Here is a 25,134-nt window from a genome sequence, read left to right as displayed (position 1 = left end):
ACGCCCAGGCCCCTCCGGCCCCGCCCACGTGCTGGCGCGGAGGGGGCGGGGCCTCCCGCTCGGCGCTCTCTGATTGGCCGGGCGGCTCCGATTGACGCGGGCGCCTGACCGGCGGGGCGGGCGCTTTGCGACGGCGGCGCTTGACGGCGGCGGCGGCGGCGGGTGCGGGTCCGGGCGGGGGCGGCCATGCTGCTCACCGTGTTCTGCCTGCGCCGCGACCGCTCCGAGATCACCTTCAACCTGCAGGTGGACGCCGACTTCGAGCTGCAGAACTTCCGCGCCCTTTGCGAGCTGGAGTCCGGCATCCCGGCGGCCGAGAGCCAGGTCAGGGCCTGCCCCCGCCCCGCCCCGAGCGCCGGGGAGGGCCCGGCCGGTGCCCCCGGGCCGAGTCCCCCGGGCTGGGAGCGGCCGTGGCCACTTCTCCCGCAGGGTCGGGGTCCCCCGGGCTGGGAGCGGCCGTGGCCACTTCTCCCGCAGGGTCGGGGTCCCCCGGGCTGGGAGCGGCCGTGCCCCCCACGCCCCCGGGGCCGCGTCCCGGGATCCGCCCCGGCCATCCGGAGTTCGGGGTTGTTTGGGGCGGTGGGTCCCTCCCGCTCCCTCCCCTCCCGGACCTTTGGGGTTTGGGGAGAAACACCTCGCTTTTCACTCAGAATCCGCTCGGGAGAGGGCTGCGAGTCCCCGCTGACTTGTGGTCCCTCTGGGAAAGGCTCGGTCCGCGCCCGCCGCGCAGCTGAAAGGGAGAAAATAATGTGGGTTTGTTTTGGTTTGTTTTATGTTGAGGTTTCGGAGGAATTTGATGTTTAAACGGGGCAGGAATTGGAGCGAGGGGAACAGCAGTCGGAGCTCGGGGAAGGTGGGGGCCCGTGGTATCCTCAAACCCCGGGAAACGGGGCTGAAATGTTCGGGAAAGGGTTTATTTATCCCATCAAACCCCTGCCCGGTCTGGGGCGCAGAGGGCACACTGAGCCCTTTCCTCCCTTTTTTCCACACAGGTGTGGGGACCGAGCAGGCACATCCGTGCGCTTTTCCCAGCAAGTACCCCCTCCAGCCGGGATTCAGGGCTCGGGATTCAGGGCTCGCTCGTGTGCCAGTGCACGGGGGAGGCTGCGGGAGGGGGCGGCTCTGGGCCATCTGTCCGGGCTTTGCTCATGGTTTGGGTTCAGTCCCGCGTGTTCGGCCGCTCCTCCCCGTTTGTCCTGGGCAGGGCGGTGGCGGCTCCTTTCCTCGGCGCCCGCCGTGCCTGGCAGACTTTGTGGAGTTGGTGGCTTTTGCTTCCCGAGCCTTTTCCCGGTCTGAATTTAACAAAGTGTTTTTCCAGCCAAGCCAAGATTAGTCAGCGCTGGAAGAGCTGGTGCAGTGGCAGCCCTGGGGCTGTGGCGTCCCTCGCCCAGCAGGTTCCTGACGTCTGGCTTTCCCTCTGTCTTGGGAGAGCTTTGTTTCCCGGAATGGGGGCTTGGTGATGGCAGAGAAACAGTCTCAGAGCGGGGGTAGGAAATCCAGGTAGGGTGGATTCTCTTTTAGGAAAAAACCTCTTGGTTTTGGGCAGGTGGAAAGGGAGAACCCAGCTCACACAAAGGTTCTCATCCACCCTCCTGTGGCTGTCACAGCCCTCAGTGAGCTCCCAGGCCTGGGGACAGCCCCTGCATGGGGGACTCTGCAGTGGCTTTGACATCTCCAGGCGTGAACTGGAGCATAAACTCCTTGCTGTCACCTTTGTCCCTTGAGTCAGGGTGACCTGCAGCTCCGGGTCTGGTTCAGGGTAACGATGGGTCACTTCTCTGTGTATTTTTGGTCAGGAGTTCCCTTGTTTGAGTTTTTCCAGCCCAGCTGACCTGCGTGGGGTTTGGGTGCTGCCAGCCCCGGGCGAGGGGAGCAGCGCTGCGCTTTTGTAGCCACCTCTGCCTTCCTTCTGCTCATCCATCTGCCACCCGTGCATCATCCTGTGCCGCGTCGTGCCGTGTTTGCCAGGCTGTTATTTATCACTCCTCTCTCTCCTCTTCCTGCCTGGTGTTTGTGAGGTGTTTTGAGGACCTTCAGTGGGGAGAACAGGTTGGACATAGGAGGAATTTCCCCGTGGAAAGGGTGCTCAGGCCTTGGCAGGGGCTGCCCAGGGAGGTTTGGAGTGCCCATGCCGGGAGGTGTCCAAGGAAGGGCTGGACGTGGCACTCAGAGCTCTGGGCTGGGGACAGGGTGGGGAATTGCACCTAATGATCTTAGAGGGCTTTTCCAGCCTTATTGATTTTTTCCAGCCTCAACTTTCTGTGTGAAAGTTATAAAGATACAAGTTACCAGAGAAGCAGCTTCTTGTGTGGAAGGATTTTGCATTGTTAAATCACAAACAGGCAGTTTTACATTTACCAAACTTGGCTGTTTTCTGCCCTTTTTCCTCAGCCAAGGTGAATGTTGCATTGAAGGTGCTGTGATGGCACTAGAGAGGATGAATTTCATTGTAAGGGTCATGCAGGGTGGAGTAAACCACTCAGTATGTGGAGGAGGGTTAATCCCAGCCTTGTTTTCTGCTGGTTTGGCCAGTGAATTCCGGGTGCTGCAGTTTGGGGTGGGGCAGGGAGCTGTGAGGCGTCCAAGGGACGCTGTGGGCACAGGTCTGAGATAACAGAGGCAGCTGCTGGTGGCTGTGGTGATAAGAGGAGCTGGGCGAGGTGAGGGGAAATAATCTGACTTTCCAGTCTCCTCCACACACCAAGGCCTTGGCTTTCCAGGAGAGGGGACAGGAGGCTCTCAGCAGAGCCACACTCTTCATTCCTTCCTTTCGTTTATTTTCTCTGCGTGCCCTCCATCTGTGCCATGCTCAGGAATATTTGATGGGCCCAGGAGTTGGCTTGGTTGATGGCTGCAGGTGGTGTCCAGCGCTCCTGGCTGGGGTTCCCTGCTCCACAGGAAGGTTCTACACTCTGGCATTGTGCACAATGAATCCATTGGTGCCCACATCCCTGTCTGAGTCACCTCCAGAAGAACCCATGTCTGGTGCCTGCCAGCCGGCAGAGCTGCCACCAACCAGACAATCAAAAGGCAGCAAAATCCAATCAGTTTGTTTTGAGATTGGGGCGGAATGGGTCAGGAGTGGATTAATCTGTGCTGCTAATGGACGTGGCGAGTGCCAGGCGCTTAATTCATTGTCTGGGATGTAAGGCCGAACGCTCATAAATCCAATCCCAGCAAGATGACAGAGGTAAAGCCTCACTTAAACTGATTAACTTGTCTCTTCCAGAGTGTCTGTGCAGGGAATGTGCCATTTCAGATTTGGGTGTGCAGCTGGGATTTATGACTCGCTGGCTGTCGCTGCGGTGGCACCGACTCAGGCCGGTAACGTGAGAGGCTGTGCCGGGCTCTGCCAGCACAGCTGACCTTGGTGGTGCTGGGTGGGGTGGAGGCCACTCACTTTCAAATCGCTGCCCATGGGCCCTGGGAGGGACCCGGGGTGTGAGGCAGCGCTGAGGCCGCACACTCCGGTGGTGGGGAGGAGGCAGGGAGCTCGTGCCTGGTTCCATCGCGCGTGTTTCCCCAGTTCTCTGATTGCTGCCCCACGAGGTTCTGGTCGTCGGTGTTCCTCCTGCCTTGTCTGGCCTTGCACTGCTGCTGACGATGGGTCTCCACTGCTGAGTGCCTCAGGGAGAGTCTGTGTAAGATGTTGGAGTTGCTGGAGTGAAGCAGTGGAAGTCTGTAGTGCCAGCCAGACCTTAAGACAGGTAGTGATTGATTTTTTGGCACCTCGATGGATCTGCTCCCTGTGATGGCATCAGGCAGAGCCGCAGCCCATCCATGCCAGGACTGCGAAAGCTCCTCCCACGTGGCTCAGCCAGCCCTGACCTGTGGCAGAGTGTTGTTGCTGAACTGGCCTTTTCCAGCCCCAAAGAGACGAGGTTTGGCTAAACAAGGTGGTACTTGTGAAATTTGATCGTGTGCCTGAGGGGTTTAGGCCAAGTTCTCCATACTCTGGGCTGCTGCCAGGGCAGGAGGTGGCTGGGCTGATCTTCCTGCTCTCGCTGTGCTCCAGTGACAGCACAGAAACCTTTGTGTTGCCAGATGCCATTTCTGGGAACTTCTCTTCCAGCTTTTTGTTACCTTTTGGGCTTTCCCACAGCTTAAGACCTCTGTAGGTATTACAGATCTGATGTTCATGGAAATGTTCCATGGGGATTATTCACCTTTATCTCAGTGTTTTTATGTTTAGTCTGTGGACCCTGTGTTAAACCAGGTTATCAAAATAGAAATGGATATGACTTTGTGTTTTGTAGTCACAAGAAGTTAAATCTCTGCATGGACTGATGGCAGTCTTGGGAGCAGAGCCTTTGGGAGCTCTGGGTCTGGAGAGTTGCATCACTGGAGTGAACTGGAAAGCACTGAGCTAATGACTGAGGTCCCTGTAAAACCGGTTATTCTGGGGAGCTGTGTTGTGACAAGAGGCAGAATGATGGATGTTGGGCTGCTCATCCCTGGATCGGCGCTGCTGGCACATCTGCAGTAGTCCAGGGTCAGTGGGTGCTGACTTGTGGCAGGGAATGCTGCAGAAAACGCCCATGGCTTCTGTAATCGTGGAGTTTGGGAATGTGGACAGACAGTCCTGGTCAAGACTTGCTTCCCTCTAATGATCTTGGCCTCTGATCAGGGGAGACCAGCCCTTCTCTGTGGTGCCAGCTGTCAAACCACAGCTGGATTTCAGCAAGACCAGCCCCGTGTTGTCCAAGCAGGAACGTGTCGAGGCCCTGCCGTGCCTGAGGCCAGGCCTGTGGGGACATCACACCTTCCCTTCTGAAACTTGAGATGGATCCACAGGATTTATTGGAATGGTTTTATTCTTCTCCTGTAACAAAATAACATCTTGCTTTTTGTTTTAACTTTTTCTCTGCTTGGTGGTGCTGGTGGCTCTCCTGGCACAGATCGTTTATGCGGAGCGGCCGCTGACCGACAACAACAGGTCCTTGGCCTCCTATGGCTTGAAGGACGGGGACGTGGTGATCCTGCGCCAGAAGGAGACGGTGGAGCCACGGCCTTCCATGCGCTTCCCAGGTGAGAAAGGCTCCGTGCCAGCTCTGCCTGAGCCTGCAGAGATTCATCAACGCTTACCCAACACCAGCTCTGTCAGTGTCCTTTAGCACCTTCTGCACAGAGTGCTGAGGGGGGAAAGGTGGCTGGGGTGAGTCGGGGGGGCTTGTAAATGACCCAGAGGGCTTCTGATTCGGTGTTTTATTCTGAGGAAGCTAATACCATTTTACTGTTCCTTTGGGGAAGTGGGGAGGCAGTGAGGAGGTGATTGGTTCAGAACAGGCTTGGTAAAGGTGTGCGCGTTTCCCTACAACCACCGGTTCCCTTCCCGCTGGATGTGACGGCGCAGGCGTGCGTGGCTCAGACCCAGGAACAGCCTCTATGGACGTGTGTCCTGAACCTGTCTTGTGGCAGATTCCCTGAGAAGCCACATCTTGCCAAACTCAGTGGCTTAATCATGTGTGCATGCCAAAGGCTCCTCTGGGAATGCCTGAGTGGAGCCCTGCGCCTCTGTCCTGCCTTCCACAGCCGCTCCTAGCAAATCCCAGACGTAAAATATCCCTAGAAAAGGTGCCACAGGCTGAGAAGGGCGTGGGAGCATTGCTGAGGTGCTCGTCCTGCCTCAGCTGGAGGATGGGTACCTGCAATGCAGGTCTGCAGGAATGTTACTACTTTTTTTTTCCCTGCTTTTTTTTAACCCAAGAGACTCTGAAGAGCCTCAGAGCCACTGGGTTTAGCCCTTTAGTTCCTCCACGAGGGATTCACGTTTGTGAAGCTGGGAACAGCTAGTCAGCAAGTGCATTTCAGGGGATTAGAAATGGGGCAGACAGACGAGACCAGTTACGTAAATGCGCCAGCGTTGCTAACCCAGTAACCCGGGGACGTGGCTGCGCTTCCGTCACAAACTGCTGCTCACAGAATCTGCTCTCATGCAGCGCTGAGGGCAGCTCATCCTTCCCTTGGTTTTCCCAGCAGAACTGCAACCACAAAGCACCGACACCTGTGCTCTTCCTTTCAGGCCTGCCCAGGATCGACTTCAGCAGCATCGCCGTGCCCGGGACATCCACGCAGCAGCAGCCGCCGGCCCCGGCGCAGCGGCCGCGCCCGTCGCCCCCGGACGCGCCCTCGTTCCCTCAGGGCCTGGACAACCCGGCGCTGCTGCGGGAGATGCTGCTGGCCAACCCCCACGAGCTGTCCCTGCTCAAGGAGCGCAACCCGCCCCTGGCCGAGGCCTTGCTGAGCGGGGACCTCGGTGAGCTGGGCTTGGGGCTTGGGGCTGGGCAGGGTCAGCTGCCTCAGGAGCAGCCCCGGGTGTTTAACAAGCTGGGATGTGCTGCATGTTCCTTGATGGTGCAGATAAAAGGTGCCAGTTGGGAGCATTCAAGGCAGAGTTCCTCCATTTCTGGGTGTATTTCTCCTGCTTGGCATCTTTAATATCCTCTTTAATATCTCCTACTCAGAAATATCAGAGGCACAGATAATTTGGATGTCTGTGAACACAAGTGACTTGGCTCCTGATTTTTACACTAAGACACTCCTTACTGCACATTTTCCAATAAAGGTGGTGTGTTAGCTGCATCCCATATGCTGCTGGGACTCTGAGCAGAGAGCAGCACACTCCAAACCCAGCTCTGTCCATAGTGATCTTGTGCTGTGGAAGTGAACTGCAGAAAGGGAGAGGGAAAAGAACAAGAAAATGGTGTCTTTTAGGAACTTTCTCAATAGAAATAGTCATAAATGTGTAAGTTTCTGTTAATCTTGGAATTGTCTGTGTGTTTTGAGCACAATTGAAACATCATCCTTCAGCTGAAACCTTCCTCTGCAGCTGATGTTGGTCCCTATTTCTTCCTGTGGTGAAAGATTTGAACTCTGGTGTCCTTTAGGTGTGAAAAGAGAGGAGTTTTGGGTTGCAGTAGATGGGAAATAGTTAGTTGAGTGTGGAGAAATAAATGAAGAGAAGGAGCTTCTAGCAGGAGATTTTATCCACTCTCAGGGTTACGTCTGAGTGATTTCTCTCTGTTAGAGGAAACCAGAGAGGAACTTCCATGGACATTGTCAGCCTGTTCTGTTTTTAACTCTGCCTTCAGTTCATATCCAGTGCTGAAGCTTTCTTTGCACTCTCAGGCTTTTTCACACATCTTGCTGGGATTTTTTCCCATCACCTTAAGCAGGGGTGCTGTTCTTGGCACAGGAAACCAGAGGTTAAGCCCAAGATACCCAGAACTGGCTCCTCTGCTGCTCTGCCTAGTCTGTGCACATCAAGCTTTGACCCAGATGTGCATTTTGAGTCCCAAACTGCCGCATTGGGCTGTCAGGAGGAAGTGGTTAGGGCTGGTTTTCACTTGCCATGCTGCACTGCTGCTGCTGGCAGTGTTTGGGCACAGATCCAGCTCAGCTCCAGCTTGGATTCTCAAATATCTGCATAGATCCGTGCCCTGTGGCTGTGCTGGATGAAGGCACCTGCTGTACAGAAGCCTGATTTCAAAAATCCAACAGTCAAATGCACCCAACGCCTCCCTGAGCACATAACAGCCTTTGAGCCAGAGCTGCTTCCTGGGAACGGCATCTCTGGAAGCAAACGCAAACCTTCCCTCTGTGCAGACCTGCACAGACTGCCAAGTCCTTTTGGGGACGTACGTGATCCCATTCAAGTAGTAAAATATGGCCAGAGGCCATCTGGAAAGTGGGAATCTAAAAACTGTGGTCTTAAAATGTGCATTTAGACCTGGCTAACACCCCCTGGTTCCAGTGGTAGTCATTCAGCTTTAGGGATTATAATCTCTGGTTTTGCCGTGTTCCTTGGGTTTGAGAGAAGTTTTGTCATTAACCTTTGTGTGGTTTTTTAGTATTTTTTTCCCCCTATAAAAATGTGTGTGCCAGGAAATCGAGTTGGATTGTGCAGTGTTTGGGTAGGGACATGAGGAGAGCCAGCTCTGTCCAGTTGCTTTTCATCTCAGCAGCTTCCCAGGTTTGCCACTGATCCTCTGAGGTCCATCCACGCTGCCCTCAGAGGAATCTTTTTTCTGTGTGCTGCTGAGTCTGTTCCTCAGCTGGCATCAAAAGAAGCATTTGCTGTGCCAGAATTTGATTTGCAAGAGTAATTTCCAGTAAAAAGCATTTCTTTATCTCCTTGTTCCCGCAGAGAAATTCACCAGGGTGTTGCTGGAGCAACAGCAGGACCGAGCCCGGCGCGAGCAGGAGAGGATCCGGCTCTATTCCGCTGACCCCTTTGATCTCGAGGCACAGGCCAAGATAGAAGAAGACATAAGGTAACAAACCAAAGCGGCTTGTAGGTGTTGGGGTCCTCTCTGGGGAGAAAAAACTGCTCTGTGCTTCCATCCATGGTGTTTTTTCTTCAGAGAAGGCAGAATTTAAACACATTCCTTGTATCAAGGAGTGTTTGCAGGGCGATGCTCTGGGCCACCTTTGCACGTGGGAAGGTTGGGATTTGGGAGCGTGGAGGTGCACCCCATCCTTGAGATGTGTCCTGCTGAGATCACAGAGCGTTGTTCCCTGTGAGGGTGGGCAGGCCCTGGCACAGCTTGCCCAGAGAAGCTGTGGCTGCCCCATCCCTGGAAGTGTTCAGGGTTGGACAGGACTTGGAGTAACCTGGGATAGTAGAAGGTGTCCCTGCCCATGGCAAGGGGTGGCGCTGGGTGGGCTTTAAGGTGTCTCCCAACTCAAACCGTTCTGGGACTGTGTGATACAAGGTGCCAGCGCTTGTCTGTGCGTGTGATGTCTTGGAGCTGCCTGAACTGGTCCACTCTTGAGACTGGAGCACTTGTGGAAAGCACATCTCCTCTTGAGGCCGGTGCCTGGGGCGTTTTGAACCCCAGAGCTGGGCTGGTGCTGTCTCCCAGCTGAGCTCTGCACAGCAACACGGCGTTGTTCCTCCCAGCTGCCCTCGAGATTTGGTTTTGCATCCTGCTAATTGTTCATGTCTGGCTAATTCACTGATGAGAGGTTCTGCAGAAATGCATCCTGCTCATCAGCTCGCTCCCTCTTGCTGCCTTCCAGATGTAATTGTGTTGGGCTGAGGCTTGATTTCTTCAGCTGAGTGGTAAATCCTGGAGTCAGTTCATGGCTGGTGGTTTTCCCCTGATAACAGTGTCTGTCTGATACAGACCCATTGTTGGTCAGAACCAGAATTCACTGGTGATAGGAATGCTCTCACATTACAACTGACAAGGTGTTGGTGCCAGATAAACACTCAGCAATGCAGAAAATAGACATTTGTAGGTAGTGAAACATTGCTCAGAGGCACAGGAACGCTTCTCTTCTTCCCTAGATGAGGGACAGATAAAGGGGATGTGCCCAAGGTTCTGCAGCTGTTTGGGCTGAGCCGTCCCCAGATTTCACACTCCACTCAGTGAAAAATGAAATGGCATCAGAATTGAAGCCTTTTTCCATGTTTTGGGGAGATGAAGCTGTTTTGGATGCAGTCACTACGGATGCCCATCACTTCCAAGATTATCCTGGGGCTGTGAGGGATTTCTTGAAGAGCATTTTTTCTGTTGGCTTGAATTCGCACCAAGGGCTGGTGCTCATGGTGATGTTCTTTCTGCTATTTTGCTCACCTCCCTCCTTTCCTATGCCTAGAAAAGGAAAGATACCAGGGAAACCTGAGGATTTTAATGTTCAGCTGCTGTGTGGGATTCCAGTGATGTAGCTATTGGCAACACCTCCGTGTACCCTTGGCATGACTAATGAATCCACAGGTTTTTTGCTCTGAGTTCTCCAGGTTCTCCTGACATGGATGTCAGGTTCCTGTTGGCAGCACAAGGCTGTCGGGCTGAGGTGTGAGTTAGGCAGGGATTGGAAGGGGCAGTGGCTGCTGGGGAGTCACTCAGTGTCTCTGGACTCAGCTGAGATCATTACTAGCAATCTTCAGCTCCCAGGTCTGTGTTTCACTAAGGAAGCAGGCTTTGCTGTCATTTAAATGTGTGTTTGTAAGGTGAGCAGCAGCAGGTGGTATTTCCAGGTCTGCCTGTGAATCAGAGGGATGTTACAAGGTCTGGGTGACAGAAATTTTGGTCTTTCTCTCTCTTCTCCACAAAATTTAGGCAACAAAACATTGAAGAGAACATGACGATAGCGATGGAAGAGGCACCTGAGAGCTTTGGGCAGGTGGTGATGCTCTACATCAACTGCAAAGTCAATGGACACCCCGTGAAAGCTTTTGTGGACTCAGGTGCTTTCTCCACACTCTCCATCACTGAGGGCAACAGTAAACATTCCAGTAGTTTTCCCAAAAAATCCCACAATAAAGCACTGCATGACAAAATTTTGGAGCACTTGACTGAACCCTGAGCACAGCCTGGGTGAACAGAGCAGATTGTTGGGAGAAGCAGTGTGGGAACACCCTGGATTAGGGCTCCTAGGAGAGTTTCTGGGACTTCTGTGCCTGGAAGGTCGCTGCCATGTGCATGTGTCTTATCTCATTTTACAGACAGGGGGATTTCACACGCCTTTATTGTGGTGGCTCCCATCCACATCCTGCAAGGGGAAATTCTTGGGGTTGTTCCATGCCTACAGTAATGGTCAGTGCTGACCTGTGTGTGGGCAGCCAGGTCAGCACAGTGGGATTCACAGGAAGCTTTTATGCCCTGGGGCAGCTGGGTTGGTTTCCCAGCCACTGAGTGTCGTATCTTAAGCTCTTCCAGGAGAAAATAAAAGTTTGTGCTGAGCCATCGGGATTTAACGCGAGTTCTGTTGCTGGTAGGTGCCCAGATGACCATCATGAGCCAAGCCTGTGCTGAAAGGTGCAACATCATGAGGCTGGTGGATCGGCGGTGGGCTGGCATTGCTAAGGGTGTTGGGACACAGAAAATCATTGGCAGAGTGCACTTAGGTAAGTGCTGGCTTTTTTGGGGCAGCTTTAGCAGGGGTTTGACTGCATTTCCTGCAATCTTGGCACTGAGGATTGGTGCTGTAATTGCTAGGAGCTCCTGCAGAGTAAAATCAAAGTGCATCTGCAATGTGTTTGTTTGTCTTGGGCACAGAACTGTGTTTTCTGTCTCATTTCATGCTGTAACACTTGGGGTGAGGGAGTCCCAGCTCCTGCGCACGTAGAGGACACGTTCTCTGGAGGCAAAACCCGAGGTGAACGTGGAACACCACGACCTTCCCTGTTTCGGGTGGGACTGCTGGGCAGGGTGAGCTACTCAGGAAGGGCTCCTGCACAGTGCAGTGTTTGCTGTTCCTTTGGAAAGAGAAGCCTCTGTGTGCTCTTTTGCAGCTTTTGTGGATGGACGACACTGCCCTTATTACTGAAAAATCAATTCTGTTTGCTGTTGCTGCTGCTTAGATTTGTGCTCTAATAAACTGTTCCCAGCCCCTCAAGCTTGGAGGGTCAGAGAAGCAGGACTGGAGGTTCTCAGGCACATCAGCTTTTAAAATAATTACTCTGGGACCATGGCAGGCCTGGCAGTCCTGGGGCTTGCACAGGGCCAGACTTTCTGTCACCAAAACAGTGCATCAGAGTGCTGGTTTCAGATTTTCCCAGACCTTTCCCTTCCCAGGTGGAAGAGCAGAAAGCAGATTTTTTGTGCTGTAGTAGGAACTTCTCTGCCTTGTGTTTCAGCTCAGGTTCAGATCGAAGGGGATTTCCTGGCGTGTTCCTTCTCAATCCTTGAAGAGCAGCCCATGGACATGCTCCTAGGACTGGATATGCTTAAGAGGCATCAGGTATCAAAACCTCATTTGAAACAGTTACCTGGCTCTTGTAGTTTTAGTGAGAAGTGCAACATAAATGCCTGGCCTGTGAATTCATAGGATTTTCCTGGGGACAGCTGATGGTGGATTATTTTCCAGCCTGGAAGCACATCCATCATAGACAGCTCTAGGGTGTCTGGCTGCTGCCTGGAGCTTTTTGCTCTGATCAGAGATGTTCAGAGCTTTCCAATGGAGTGATTTATTACAAATGGAGTCAGACAGGGCCCTTTGGTTAGAGCTGATTCTCCTGGCCCACCCTTACCTGCTGTGAGCCGTTCTGTCGGAGACGGGTTGCCTGACCTCGTGTCTCCCATTTTCCCTGGGAGCTGCCTGGCTCTCCACAGGCCCCTGACGTGTGGATGCTCTTTTGCAGTGCTCCATTGATCTCAAGAAGAACGTGCTGGTGATCGGCACCACGGGCTCGCAGACCTCGTTCCTGCCCGAGGGCGAGCTGCCCGAGTGCGCGCGGCTGGCGTACGGCGCGGGCCGCGACGACGTGCGGCCCGAGGACATCGCCGACCAGGAGCTCGCAGAGGCAATACAGAAATCCGTAGAGGAAGCAGGTACCAGCAGGAGCCCACTTGAAATAGGAATATGTGCTTTTTTTTTTTTTCTTTTTGATGCATGTCAGGATGTCTGTGAGCAGTTCCCCTTCCAGCTCCTGGGAGCAGCATCAGCCAGTTGAGGGTGGAGAGAAGGGGCTTTATTCTTGCTTGTGGCCTCTGAGTGCACTTCTCTCTTCCTTTCTGGGCTGCAAAACCTGCACAAAGGCACTCGGGGCTGTTAGCTGTTTATTTGGTGCTCTCCCTGCAGCTTCCCAGCCGCTCTGGTTTCCTGGCTTTCAAGGTGTGGAGGTTAATGGTTGTCTGTGGCCAGGATCACGTTGTAGTGCCCGGCAGCGACGTGGCTCTTCTGTACTGCTGCCGCAGCCTCGTGTGAGCACAGCTTTGGGGAGGCTCCCAAAACCCTGCTCTTATTGGCTGCACCACGTAAAAATAGAGCAGCTGTAGCAGTGACAAAAGTTCATGACAATTTTTAGCATTCGCACTATTTCAGCATTTTTCCCTGGAATTGTGCTCATGCCCTTGGAGGAGGAATTGCCTCCTTGCAGTTGCTCTAAGGTTCACAAGCTGAATTCACATCCTCAGCCTTAAACATGACCTGCAAAGAGAACTTTCACCCGCCTGCAGTTTTGTTCCCAGTGTCCCTGGAATCCAAACACTGCACAGATGTGATGGCCACATGGAGTTTTGGTGGCTGCAAAATTTAGCAAATTTCATTTTCAGCCAAAATAGCTGAAAGCTGAACTATGAGCCAAAACCAGTCTGAAACTCAAATTTTCCGTTCAACTCCTTCCTTAATTCAGCTTTTAGCTGAAGGGGGAAATTCATTATTTTTTTCCTGCTGTTCAAGAGAAGCTGTGAATACCTCAGGGTGTATTCCTTAAGCCTTTTCCAAAACTTTGAAAGATAACATTTTATATCCAAAAGTTCTCTAGAGACCTTTGAGTTTTACTGCTCATTTTTCCTCTGAAAAAATGCAGTAAATTCTGCTTCCTAAACACATGTAGAACTCTTTGCTGGGTCAGGTTTAAGCTGATCGAGTTGATTTCAACATTTTTCTTGCTAATTTTTGAAGACTCTAGCGTGCCCATATTTAAAATTGAAATGAGAAAAAATATTTAACCTTATATTATATGTATATTTATATATCTATTAGATACTAAAATGTATTTAACTATATCTATCTATATATATAGTTGAAATGCACTGAAATTTTTCTTTAACACCTCCCAGTTACTGTTTGACAACCCAAAGAGTAAGGAGTTAGTTACAAATAATGAAGTTGATAACATTAAGGGGAGCACAGGACTGCACTTATTGCTCCCTCTGGCCAATTTTCTCATATCCTAAGAATATAAGCTTTCCAGAAATGTAAAAAATCTCAGAAGGAAGGTATGGCTTTAATGAATCAGTAAGAAATAGTTTAGATGTGTGACTTTTTGAGCCAAATTTGAATGTTTATTAACTGAAGTTGCAGCCAGTGGAGAGAAACACAAACATGGGTTTGACCTTGTGACTGGGTTTTGATGTCACTAAAGGTCAGGCTCAGGAGCTTGGGCTCTTTCTGTTCCCACAGCCTGGCAGGTGTAAGTATTAGTTCTTTTCCTGTGAAAACCTGGAGCCTGGTGGAGCCTGGGTTAGCTTTCGGAATATATTTCCACTTTGGATGAGGCTTTGCAGATATTGTGGTTGGTTGGATTTAGTTCTCTTTTGAAAGAGAACTAAATAACAAGCAAACCTCAGCCCAAACTATGAGTCTTTACAATGAAAGCATTTTAGACAGTTTTTTAAACAGAAAAGTGCCTGAAATGACTTAAATCCAAGCTGCTCATGTACCACATATGGTTCTAAGGACCATGAGGCTTTGCTCAGGCTAGTCAGCACTCGGACACTTCGCGTTGATGCTGAGCCCTAGAGGAATGTAAAAGATTTATGGGAATAGGAAATCCATTTTGTGTGTTCACTTAATGCCCATAGAGCACCGAGGCACAGAACTAATGTGGCTCTTGTGCAGATTGACTGTGACAGTCCTGACAGTTCTAGACACAGTACTAACCTCTGGCCCATAGGCTTTTGTTGGCTGTATCCTAAAATGTCAGCACATTGCTTCTTTCTCTCTTCCAAAACTTGAGTTGCTGCTAGATGGTACCAAGAAAACCAAGAAAGGAAAAAAAAGAAAAGGGAAGAAGGACAGAAAGAGGATGTGATGCAGCTCCAAAGAAGCTCAGCTCCCCACAACACGTGTGTTCTTTTATAACAGCAGGAATTTTTGCTGGCTTCCAGGAGATGGTACAACACAAATGGCTGCCTGCACCTGGAGGCTATTAAAGTGCTTGTTTTGAATGCACCTGGATTATCCTTGCGCTTTATTTAATTCCCGGAAGTCCACTTTAGGGAGCCTCATGATTTCTGTCAGCTGCATTGCTGGTGGTTCCGCATCTATGGAAGGCAGCTGAGGTGGTGGTGGAGTGCTGGTGGGCTTCACTGAGATCCAGGATCTCCCCGTCCTTATTTACCTCTGAGGGCTTGATGCTCTTTTGTGCCAATTTCCCACCACTGGGGAACTCGGTGATCATGGAGGATTTACAAACCTGGCAGCAAAACTGGAGCTGTTTTGCTGAGGAGGAAGTGTAGCCAGGCAGTTCATCCCACACACACCTTTTCATCCAAGCAGCCTCAGTCCTTGGAGAGGCTGCAGTCCAAGTCACTGCTCAGGCTGCTCCTGGTACAGAGAGGAATTCATCCCTGATGGTGCACTCTGTGGGGAAGAGTTTGTTCCCGGTTTTAGCTGGATCAATATCCCTGGTGGGGCTGGGACTCAGCTCCTGTGCCTACCCCAGGAGTGAGGAGAGCTTGGCGGAAAACCAGCTCCTGCTGCTACCTAAATGCAAATCCCTGCTGTGTCTGATCAGACCCCAATTAATGATCCAGCAGGTCAAAAGACAGTTCTGCTTCCTCCCTGAAGGGTTGGTTTGGAAGCAGAGAGCATGAATGTAATCGTTCCACACAGAAACAGAAAGGATCCCTCTGGCTTTCATTCATATCCTCTTGTCACAAAGCTTTTGCCACTCTTGGGAAAGATGAGCAGGGGGGTGGTGTCACGGCAGATACTGCACTGGGTTTAGTTAACAGAATAAAAGGGACAGAGAATAAAAGGCTGAGGACAGAAAGGCAGGTTTCTGTCATGTTGTGGAATTTAAGGGGAATGGTGGCTGGAGGTGTAGGCATGGCAAGCTGTGCCCCAGTACTCCTGTAAAAAGAGACTCCAGGAAAATCAGTGGTGTGTGTTTAAGACCACTGAGTTTGGGAAGGGAAAGGGCAGCAAATCACAGAGCGCAGAGCCTGGGTGTGTGATCCTGGGCAGACAGGGCTGTGGTGTCAGGACAGGCGCTCCTGAAAAGGTTGTGTGAGTGATTTAACGAGTGCTAGAGCGCTGATACATAAGCGAGATCAGACTGTCAGTAAGATAAGGTCACTTAATCTCCTCTGATAACCACAGCCCGTGTTTGGTGCTTCTGCTAGAGATCTGCAATTCATCTGTTCTCTGTGAGGACAAGGAAGGAGCAAGCTGGGCTTGACTTTTGGGTGCTTCTCCTTTGATTTGCTCTTCCCAGCCTTGGGCAGCAGCTCTTTTGGGGGATTTCTTTGCCCCTACAATCTGTACACTTCCCTTTTGCAGCCAGCTGGTGTTTGGACACCTTCTCTTGGGTCTGATGGCACAGCTGGGAGCACAACCCAAGAACTGTCTTGCCATCTCAGCTCCCATATTCCTGAAATGTGTCTCCTGAGTATCTCCAGCCAAAGGGAGGACAGACGAGTACGGCACTAGACACGTGTTATACTGTGTAGAGTTTTTCTGTGGCATAGACAATACAGAACAGCCTTTAAATTGTGCTCTGGCTGAGTTATTCTTGCCTTGATGTGCCAAATTTGCCAGGCAGAATGTTTCTGGGAGGCAGGAGCTGCTGCAGCCTCTGTGCCGTTGTGCCGGACAGTCAGGAGGGGAGCTGTGCAGGACTGTAACCATGCATGGTGTGTGCTCTGAATGCTAACACGAGTTTGGTGTGTTTGTTTCCTAATCCAAACAGAACGTCGGAAGCCTTGATGCATGTAGTGTGTGTTTACTGCAGCTGGAGTGGGCCACAGACCAGGTATTTAGAGCCACCCGTTCCAGTTTGTGCTGCCCTGGCGCGAACGGTGCTTCTGCTGTGTCCTGACTGCTCCTTTCCTTCTGTCTTCCATAGAGAATAGTGACAAAGAAACTACCTCACTGGAAACGCCCTCATTACCAGCTTCTGATGGGTTTCAAAATCCAGTCCAGTCTTCAGGACTAAATTCCAAGATCTGTAATCCCACAAATCAGTTACTTGATCGTTCTGTCTCTGCCCCTGCTTCAATTTGCTCATCCGAATCCAGCCTTGCAGAGCCCATTGATCCTAGAGCCGTCAAGACTTCTGAGTCTTCACCTGAACACCAGATAACCCCAGTAAAAGAACATGCTCTGGTAGTACAGCATCATTCCAATAGCTCTTCCTTGGCAAATAATGACCCCTCTCTGCACACCGGAGATGGAACCTGCTCCAGTCCAGCTTGCCTTTCACAAAAGACACTCAAAGAAACGTTTAGTGCTGACATTTTAAAAGAATGTAATGCTAAAGGACAAGATCATGGTCAGGAACATCCTTTGGAAGTGACAAAAGTCCGTTTGGATGACACTGCTACCAAGCACAGGCAGGATAAAGATGTCTGTCTGTCTTCAAAGCAGGAGCAAAAACATGAGCTTCCCAAAGACCACTGGATGTGCAAAGAGCCAGAAAAGGAACATCTTGAGGAGCAAACTGAGACAACTGACCCAGAACCTCCTTGCTGTGTTGATGGGGTTAAGAAACCTGCTGTGGCAGAAGCTAAACAGCCAGAAAATCCTCCCATGGAAATGAGAGATGGAATGGAGAGAGCAGGTCTTTCCTGTGTGAAAGGGAGTATCCAACTGTCAGCCTCCTGTAGCCGTGTGCACATGGAAGCCTCCATGGAAATAGATGCAGAGGAGCAGGCTGCAGCTGAAGCGCAGAGCTCAGCAAGGCAGCAGAAGCAGCAGACTGAGAACAGATGTATATCCAACCCAAACTCAGAGGCCTCCATGGAGGTGGAGTTGCTGAAGTCTCCGTCCTCGAGTGATCCACTTTCCGCCAGTGATGTCCTGCAGTCTAAAAGCACTAGTGAAATTCCTGCAGAGTATCACGAGTTGGCTAATTTGGCAGCAGACAGCTCTTCCCCCTCCAGCACCCAACAGCTGGACACAGATCCAGGAAGACCTTCAGAAGAGCCATGTTTCCCTCTAGCATCAGCCTTGAAAGAGCTTCACAAACTCTTGGTTATCAGTCGGAAAGGAGAATGCAAGATCCTTGCCTCAGAAGAAGTCTCACAGCTGGAAATGGTTCACAAAGAGCCAGCAGTGCAGCAGAAAGGACTTCCTGAAGGTGAGCAGAAAGGCTCGGATCCAGCCAGCCAGGAACAGAGCTGTTCCTTCCCTGAGACGAGGTCTGAGGGTGGAGGGGCAGAGGGGAGCCAGCCTTGTGATTCTGGCAGAGAGCACATAAGCACCAGGCCTGTTGCTCCTGGGCAGCCTGTGCTTGGGGGAGGTGCTTTAGAGAGGCAGAAGGGTTCAGGTAAGAGCGATGTGGTCGTGCTGAGTTCTGCAGCCACCCCTGGCCAGCAGCAGAGCCCAGAGCAGAGGAAGGTTTTGGCAGGAGGTTCTCAGCGTGCACCTAGTCCAGCTTTGGAGCAGAGCACGCCTGTTCCCTCCACACCTGCTTCGGGTGAAGGAGCACCGCAGGATGCTTGGCGCCTGTTCACAGGAGCACCTGGGAGAAGTGGCAGTGCTGCTCCTGCAGGTCCGTGGCCGCTGGGTGGGAGTGAGGAACCACTGCTGAGCCCCCCAGCTGCCTACACCAGACTGACCGCAGGGGCTTCTCCACCCCCTGCTTTCCCTGTGGCTGATGTCGACCGGATCCTCGGTGCTGGTTTTACCCCACAGGAAGCTCTCCAGGCATTGGAACAAGCGGGTGGAAATGCAGATCTTGCTCTTCTCATTTTGCTAGCCAAGAGCATCGTTGTTCCCACGTAACTGTAGAAGAAGGAGCTGACTGGGGGATCTTTTCTTCTACAGGAGTATCTCAATTACACACCACAATGGACAAGCAAAGTGTTGAGCCAGATTTTTTAAATTATTTGCAGCCAAAGTAACACATCTCTTCTGTTTCACTCATTAGATTTGGGCTTTGAAAGGAAAGAAAATGTCCTTGCATTGTGTGGACAGGATAGCTTTTAATCATGCATACTGGATTAAAACTACTAGTTTTATTTAAATGTACGATTTTAGAATGGCTCCAGTGCTACGAATACAAAGCAGCAGCCACTGCACTCACTGCCCTGTCCGGCACAAAGCAATTTATGTTGGGAATTGGCCACACGTGCACAGGAGGGGAGGTGCACTCTGAGTCCAGTGTGGACTCTGGATTTGTTGCAGCTCCTTGGAACCAAACATCCAGCTGTTGAAATTATTCTGGCAGCTACTAAAGGTGTGTAGATGCTCCTGGATGTGTAAGGCTTTTGCCAGAGGAGTGAGGGGGTTTTTTGGGAGTGTGGGTTTTAGTGTGTGCATGGGGAAGGCTGCTTATTTTTGCCAAACCCTTTTATGCTTTTATTTAGAGTTGGACTCAATGATTCTTGTGTGTCCCTTCCAACTCAAAATATTCTGTGATGCTCTTGGGCCAGTGTGTTCCAGTTTACAACATGGGGATAGAAGAAGGGAAGGGATAGAATTTGGTGCTACCAAAACTTACAAGATACGTTGTAACTTATTTGGAGATGTGCTGGTATTAACTGTAGGGACGGGGGGGAGGGAAAAGGAGTATTTACATTTTTTTCTAGCCTTGCCCACATCATGTTTTTCCTCATGCAAAAAGAACAAGCTCAACCAGTTTAAGGCTAAACCTTAATGATGAATTTGCTTAACAAACCAGCTGTGTGTTACGGCTCTAAATCTCCCTGTGCCCGGGGAAGGAATGAACTGCATCTCAGTGGCTCCAAGCAGGGCTGTGACTGGAAGAAGGAAGAATCTGCTTTGCTGTGGTTTGTCTGGATGTCTGGGGTTGGTCAGCCTCATGGCTGTGAATGCCATGGCTGGGGGTGCTGATCTTACACCTCCTCAAGAGCGAGGGCTCCCCAGCAGGGTTCATGGAACAAATGCACTGATGTGGCTTCTGCGTTACAACCATCGTGGCCTTCTGGGATACCTCTGGTGAGTCCCCTGAGTGGTGAGGCTTCACCGAGGCTCTGCTGTAGGAAGCCCTTTCCAGATGCTTTTTTGAGGGGGAAGAACTCCTTTGTGATCTCTGCAAAGCCCCAAAACTCTGTCAGGGCTGGGGAAGGGAAAGGAAGGTGTGGCTGAAACCAAATTTTAAGTAGGAGCTTTGATTCAGTCCCATTTGCAAATCTCAGAAATGGCTTTGTGTTAGGTGTTTGTCTTGAACTTGACACGTTGAGCTAAACCTGGAGCGATGGCTCAGCAGCACCAGACACATTTTTGTTCATGGCTTCCATGTGGTCTTGTGGTTGTCCCAGGCCTGTGTCCTGGTGTTTGTGTTCCCTGTTGCTTTAGCAGGTCTCCTGTGTGTGTGCTGGGCTGTTTATATACAGGTGGCATTTAAAAACAGCACCAGTTTGGTTTCATCTGTCACCTCACAGGAGTTTGTGCTGTCATTGAGTGCTGGTGTCAGATTTGCCTCAGACACTTGGGCAGCCAGGAGATCCTTTGGAGTAATAAAGGGCTTTAAGGCATTCTGCTGTCAAATGGAGCTTCTCCATGAACCGGGATGGTACCACCCAGACCTGGAGCTCCCACACAGGTTTGGCTTACATCCCTCTGCTTGTGATGCCAGCAGCAGGCACTGCTCCATGTGGGAAGCAGTGCTTGGCTGTCTGGAGCAGCATCCAGTGATTCACTTGAGGCTCTGCTCAAAATGAGTTACTGAGGCCAGACTGCAGCTTCCTCATCGTCACTGGGCAGGTGGTAGAGTTACCCCTGCTGAAGGTTTGGTTTAATACTCTTGCAATGAGCACCTCAAATCAGCGGAAGCTCCTCTGTGAAGGGCAAGCTTGGGCTGGTACAGGAATACAGTGTCAGCAGGTCTCTAGAAGCCTTAGGAAATAGGATCCATCAGACCCATTCCTGTCTGCATCTGGTTCACCATCAGAAGCAGCAGCAATGAGGCTCCCAGATCCAGAGCAACTTCAGACAGCTGAATCTGCTCCTGATTCACACTGCAGGGCTTGGTGAGGTGGCCCTGGGAGCAAAGTAACACAGGAGCCAGGGCCAGGTAGGCTCTCTTGGATGTGGGAGAGCTGAACCTGCACCCTTTGCCTGTGGGGGGATGTACTGCCAGCTGCTTGGAGCAGCAGATGTTGGCTACTCAGTGTTAGTCCCTTGTATCACTCTCTCTGTTTTAGAAGCTGTTGCTCAGCTGGCCCAAGTGGTGCTGCTCTGCACCAAGCTGGTGACAGGCTCTGCTCTCACGGCCATGCTGATTTAGGCTGCACGTACAGAATTTATGAGCTTTAGAGCATCAGCCAATCTGCTTCAATGCTCACTTTTATTCCTTGTCAAATATAAGTTTTGAATCCCACCCTTCTGCCAAAGCTGTATGGAAGCATTTATCCATAGTGCTAGAATTCCATGGGTAACTCTCTCCAAACTGTTAGAAACAAATCCTGACCCCCAAATGATAAATATTTCTAAAACTCTTTTATCAAGTAGGTCCAAGCCTGGTGATTTAAATCTCTTCATTTCCAAACCTTGCTTTGAGTGAATGGTTAAGTGCTGCTAAATTAGTGAATAATTTTTTAGGAGCAAGATCTAGTATAAAATTGGGGCAGTAGTAAGTACTTAAGGTCAAAATAAAATGTAATAGAATGTGTGTTTAGCGAAGGCTGTCTAAAAGTTGTCTTTGTTTCAATGTGTGTCCTCTCGGCTGCATGCACACGCACATCCTCTGTTCAGCCTCCAGCAGTCCCTTCGCTGGTCCCTGTGCTGACCTGGCCCACAGAGGGGAGTATTTATAGGAAAGGAGAGATGGCAGAGTGCTGTGCCTTATTGGCTACAGCAGGGGATAGAGGTACCACCAACAGCTGTTCAGGTTTCTAAGGAGCCAGGTGTTCTGGCCTAAAATCAGGCACTTTGTTCTTTTCTCTTCCCCCTCTTCATTAATCACTGCTGTAGTGTCCTAATGTCACATCACTTAACAAAGGGATTTCACCATGGCAGTCCAGCTCTAGAGAGTAAAGCAGTGCTCGGAAGCTGCTTTGTAAAGCTGCCAGCAGCTATGGGGACCCATGAGGGTCTGTAGAGTTTCTTTCTGGGTGTGCCCTGGAGCCAGTCCTGGTTTCTGAGATTTACTTTTTTCCTTAAAAATACTGAAGGAATTCACTTGGCCTCTTGGTGACTGCGTGCTTGTGTACATGACGCCACAGGTGAACACAGAGGTGATGTTTAGTGGAATCCCAACATCTGGAAGTTTCTAGGCTTGGGTAATTCTGACAAGAAGAGGGAATATTCCTGGTGACTGTCCCTGGCATGTTTACCTGCTGCCGGACAGAGCTGAGCTATGCTGGTACTGTTACAATCTCTGCCTCCTTGCTGTGTATGTTTAACTTTCTATGTAGACACTCGGTCTCCAGGACTGTTAACCTTGTATGTCCTCCATGTTCCCCTCTTCTGTGTCTCCCTCTTGCTGTCTCCTCAAAAGTAGCAATATTTAAGTGTACTTGCTGAATGCTCAACTTCAGATCAGTTTTCTGTAAAACTATGCCATTGATGAACAAAAGGAGGAACAGGTCCTAGAGGTTTCTTCACCAGACTTGGACTTCCTGCCAAATGGCTCCCCAGAACTCTAACAGAAATTCAAAGAGGAGAAATCCAGAGGTATTTCTGCCTGCCTCTCTCGGAAGTCAGCTTGGGAACGAGGTCAGTTTCATGTACATCATTCCCCTCTGAGCGCTCGAGATTTCTTCCTGCACTGTGTAGACGAGGCTTAGTCCGTGATCCAAAGCGCAGCAGTTTGGGTCACACTTTGACTGATGCTTCAGAGTTTTACAGACTCACTTAGGGAACTTGAGGGAATCAATACTCAGGAATCCTAAAGCTGGTTGCGTTTTGTGTCATTGACTCTTGTGGGCTGAACACGCTGTGGCCTCGCAGGCGGCTGAAGAGAGGAGTGGGTGTGTCATCAATGGGATGTGGTTCTGCCCAAAGTAATACACACTTGATTATTTTTTGATTTTTTTTTAATATTGGGGGACTGTTTATCAACAAATTATGTGTAAAAAATTTGATATTTAAAAAAAAAGAATAAACACTTTATCATAATGTTGCTTGGTTGGTCTATCTGTATTTCTGAGGTTGGCAGCTCTGCACTCAAATCCTTCACTGCCTTTTTTCCCAAAGCCATTGGATTTTCCATAACATAAATGCTGTCATTTTGAACAGAATTATTAGAAATCTGTGGCTAAAATTATTAAGGTTGGGAGGGCCTGAGAACAGACTTGAGAAATTCCTGTATTCCCTTTCTTTGGGGATGGGCTGTTGGGTTTTTCGTGGAGGACTTGGAAAAGCATCAGAGTAAACATAAAGCGTAGTACTTGGCCATGGCACTGTGTGCTAGGAAAGTGAATGGGACACTCCTTGTCTCCTACCTGGATACTTCATTTCCAGCTCATTTAGCAGATGGTTCTGTTTTTCTGGAGCTGGAAGCTAATTTCTTGGGATGTTAAAAAAAATCGGCATTTAAAACCCTGCAAAGCTTATGAGAGTTTTAGTTAGAAACAGGTTTTAGAAGGGTGGCATAGAGGATATTCCTCCTCTGAAACTCAGGGCATAGTCACTAACCCTAAGGTCCTCTCATGGCAGTTCCTTTTTCAGACCTAAGAAAACTTCACCTTTTCCTTGAGACAGCACTGAGGTTTTGGCCATTTTAAATCCCTGCTAACCAGGGCTGTGGGTGCTGGTGCCAGGTGAGAGAGACACAAACACAGTGGGTTATGATTCAGTGACCATGCCAAACTGGGCAGTGGTTTCCTCCTCATATGTTCAGAGCTCTGCACGTGATGCTGGTGTGTCACTGTTAGTGTCACTAAGTGAGGTCATTAATTATCATGCAAAACCACATTTTGAATTCAGCTCTCAGGGTGGGAAAAGGGAAGGTTTGATGTGTGGACTGCTACAGCCTCATCATACATTGGCCAAAGGTTTGCTGTGATTTCTTCTGCTGGGAGGTGATTTAAGGATTGAACACTCTGGTTCAAAACTACTTTGAGCACTTGGGCCTTGTCTGTTCACCATCTCCTGCTTGATGAAGATGGTTTTATTTTGGTAATGTGTAAAAATTATGATTAATGACACAGTTGTTTTTATGTTTGGGATTGCCCCGGTCTGAATTGGCCTGATGTCCTGAAGCTTAACAAAGGTAGCTGTGGCTGCCCCTGGATCCATGGAAGTGTCCAAGGCCAGGCTGGACGGGGCTTGGAGCACCCTGGGACAGTGGATGGTGTCCTTGCCCATGGCAGGGGTGGAATGTGATGAGCTTGAAGGCCCCTCCACTCAAACCATTCTGGGATTCCATGAAACTGGGGCATTGGCACCCTGAAATCTGCAGCCTTTATACAGCCAAGAGAGGGTCAGGCCGCATGCAATAAATGTGCACTCCAAATTGGTGTTTTCCTTGGTTATCTTTTGTGGGCCTTTAGGATTAGAGGTGTCCTAAAAACTTCCTGCAGAGATCTGGAGTTTAAAAATAACAGCTGGAGGTTTTTTGAGCAGTCACGTGGATGCAGCAGCTGCATTGAGAGCAGGAGCGGGATGCAGAGAGGTGAGTGTTCCTTCATGCAATTTCCTGCCTTAGAATAGTTCAAGGAATGGTCAGCAGAAGGAACATGACTGAGCCATTGCTCAGGAATTCTGCAGTGCCTCCCATCAGCCCCTGCCCAGCCCCTCTGCAGTCCCATGTCTGAGCACGTGCCCAGTGTGGCTTTGCCAAGGTAACCACTTTTTGGGCCAGTTTGTCACCAGAATGGGATTTGGGAAATCCTGCTGGCCCACCTGGCTTTTGACCTTACATTGATTCTCTGCTGTACCTCATTCCCTGAGGGTATTCTGGGGGTGCCGGGACCCCTGGAAGTGTAACTACTACACTATGATGTAATTACCTCCAGCAACCACATGTGCTAATTACAAGGTGCTGTGTGCTTGCCAATAAAGCACTGAGTCAAACACAAGGATGTGAGTGGTTGGTGACTGAAATCCCTCCCAACAGCCACTGCCAAAGAAATGTCTGGTTCCCAGTCTCTTTGTTAACAAATGGAAATGGGAAGAAATTTAAAACCAAACCACTTCTGCCTGTGGAAATGGGCTCGCTCTTGACTTATCCTTATAACCCAGCAGTTTCTTCCATGGTTTACCTAATACTAATTTTTTTTTTTCCTTCCTGGAATCCATACTGCAATTCCTGAAGTGTTTCTTGTGCCTCTTTAATTTCCCCCTGGCCTGAGGTGGTCCATGACTGCACTGCATGGTGTGGTATCTTGGGAGTATCTTGCACATAACACCCCTTGCTGCAGGGGGGGATTCCCCTCATTGACTCACTCTGTGCTTCCTCACTCCCCATCCATGGCAAGCACCTGATTGATGGCTCTTCTCCTTGGGGATCATGTTCTCCATGCCAACTTTCGGGCTGCAGATATTGAGCAAAGAGTTAAAACTTGGGAAGAGGGTGGGAAGCAACCCAGCATGTGGTGGGAGTGG

General features: G+C 50.4%; 2 protein-coding genes across 4 annotated transcripts; both read left to right on the top strand.

Moving 5' to 3' along the window:
• The first annotated feature begins 136 nt into the window (after positions 1-136).
• On the top strand, positions 137-16,764 carry DDI2 (DNA damage inducible 1 homolog 2). Of its 3 annotated transcripts, XM_068171460.1 has the most exons (10): positions 137-324; positions 4,899-5,028; positions 6,023-6,256; positions 8,147-8,273; positions 10,068-10,195; positions 10,727-10,855; positions 11,588-11,691; positions 12,092-12,281; positions 16,370-16,432; positions 16,526-16,764. In XM_068171460.1, the coding sequence occupies exons 1-9, from the start codon at positions 187-189 to the stop codon at positions 16,384-16,386; spliced, it is 1,197 nt and encodes a 398-aa protein (XP_068027561.1). In that variant the 5' UTR covers positions 137-186; the 3' UTR covers positions 16,387-16,432; positions 16,526-16,764. The 3 variants fall into 3 exon arrangements, with proteins under 3 accessions (XP_068027561.1, XP_068027560.1, XP_068027559.1); XM_068171459.1 differs by lacking the exons at positions 16,370-16,432; positions 16,526-16,764 and adding an exon at positions 14,424-14,628; XM_068171458.1 differs by lacking the exons at positions 16,370-16,432; positions 16,526-16,764 and adding an exon at positions 14,414-14,628.
• Positions 16,765-16,935: 171 nt separating this feature from the next.
• On the top strand, positions 16,936-22,704 carry RSC1A1 (regulator of solute carriers 1). The gene has a single exon (XM_068171456.1). It carries the CDS (start codon positions 17,080-17,082, stop codon positions 18,403-18,405), a length of 1,326 nt encoding a protein of 441 aa, XP_068027557.1. The 5' UTR covers positions 16,936-17,079; the 3' UTR covers positions 18,406-22,704.
• The last annotated feature ends 2,430 nt before the right edge of the window (positions 22,705-25,134 follow it).

This window comes from Anomalospiza imberbis, chromosome 23, assembly GCF_031753505.1.
Source record: "Anomalospiza imberbis isolate Cuckoo-Finch-1a 21T00152 chromosome 23, ASM3175350v1, whole genome shotgun sequence".
In the NCBI taxonomy this organism is placed as follows: domain Eukaryota; kingdom Metazoa; phylum Chordata; class Aves; order Passeriformes; family Viduidae; genus Anomalospiza; species Anomalospiza imberbis.
The sequence above is the reverse complement of the archived record's forward strand: the minus strand, read 5'-3'. Positions and strand labels throughout refer to the sequence as shown.

Coding starts and splice junctions, on each gene's coding strand:
- DDI2 (XM_068171458.1), top strand. CDS start 187: ATGCTGCTCACCGTGTTCTGCCTGCGCCGCGACCGCTCCGAGATCACC. Junction 5,029..6,022: donor GCCTTCCATGCGCTTCCCAG/GTGAGAAAGGCT, acceptor TCTTCCTTTCAG/GCCTGCCCAGGATCGACTTC. Junction 12,282..14,413: donor GAAATCCGTAGAGGAAGCAG/GTACCAGCAGGA, acceptor CCAAAACTTGAG/TTGCTGCTAGATGGTACCAA.
- RSC1A1 (XM_068171456.1), top strand. CDS start 17,080: ATGTGCAAAGAGCCAGAAAAGGAACATCTTGAGGAGCAAACTGAGACA.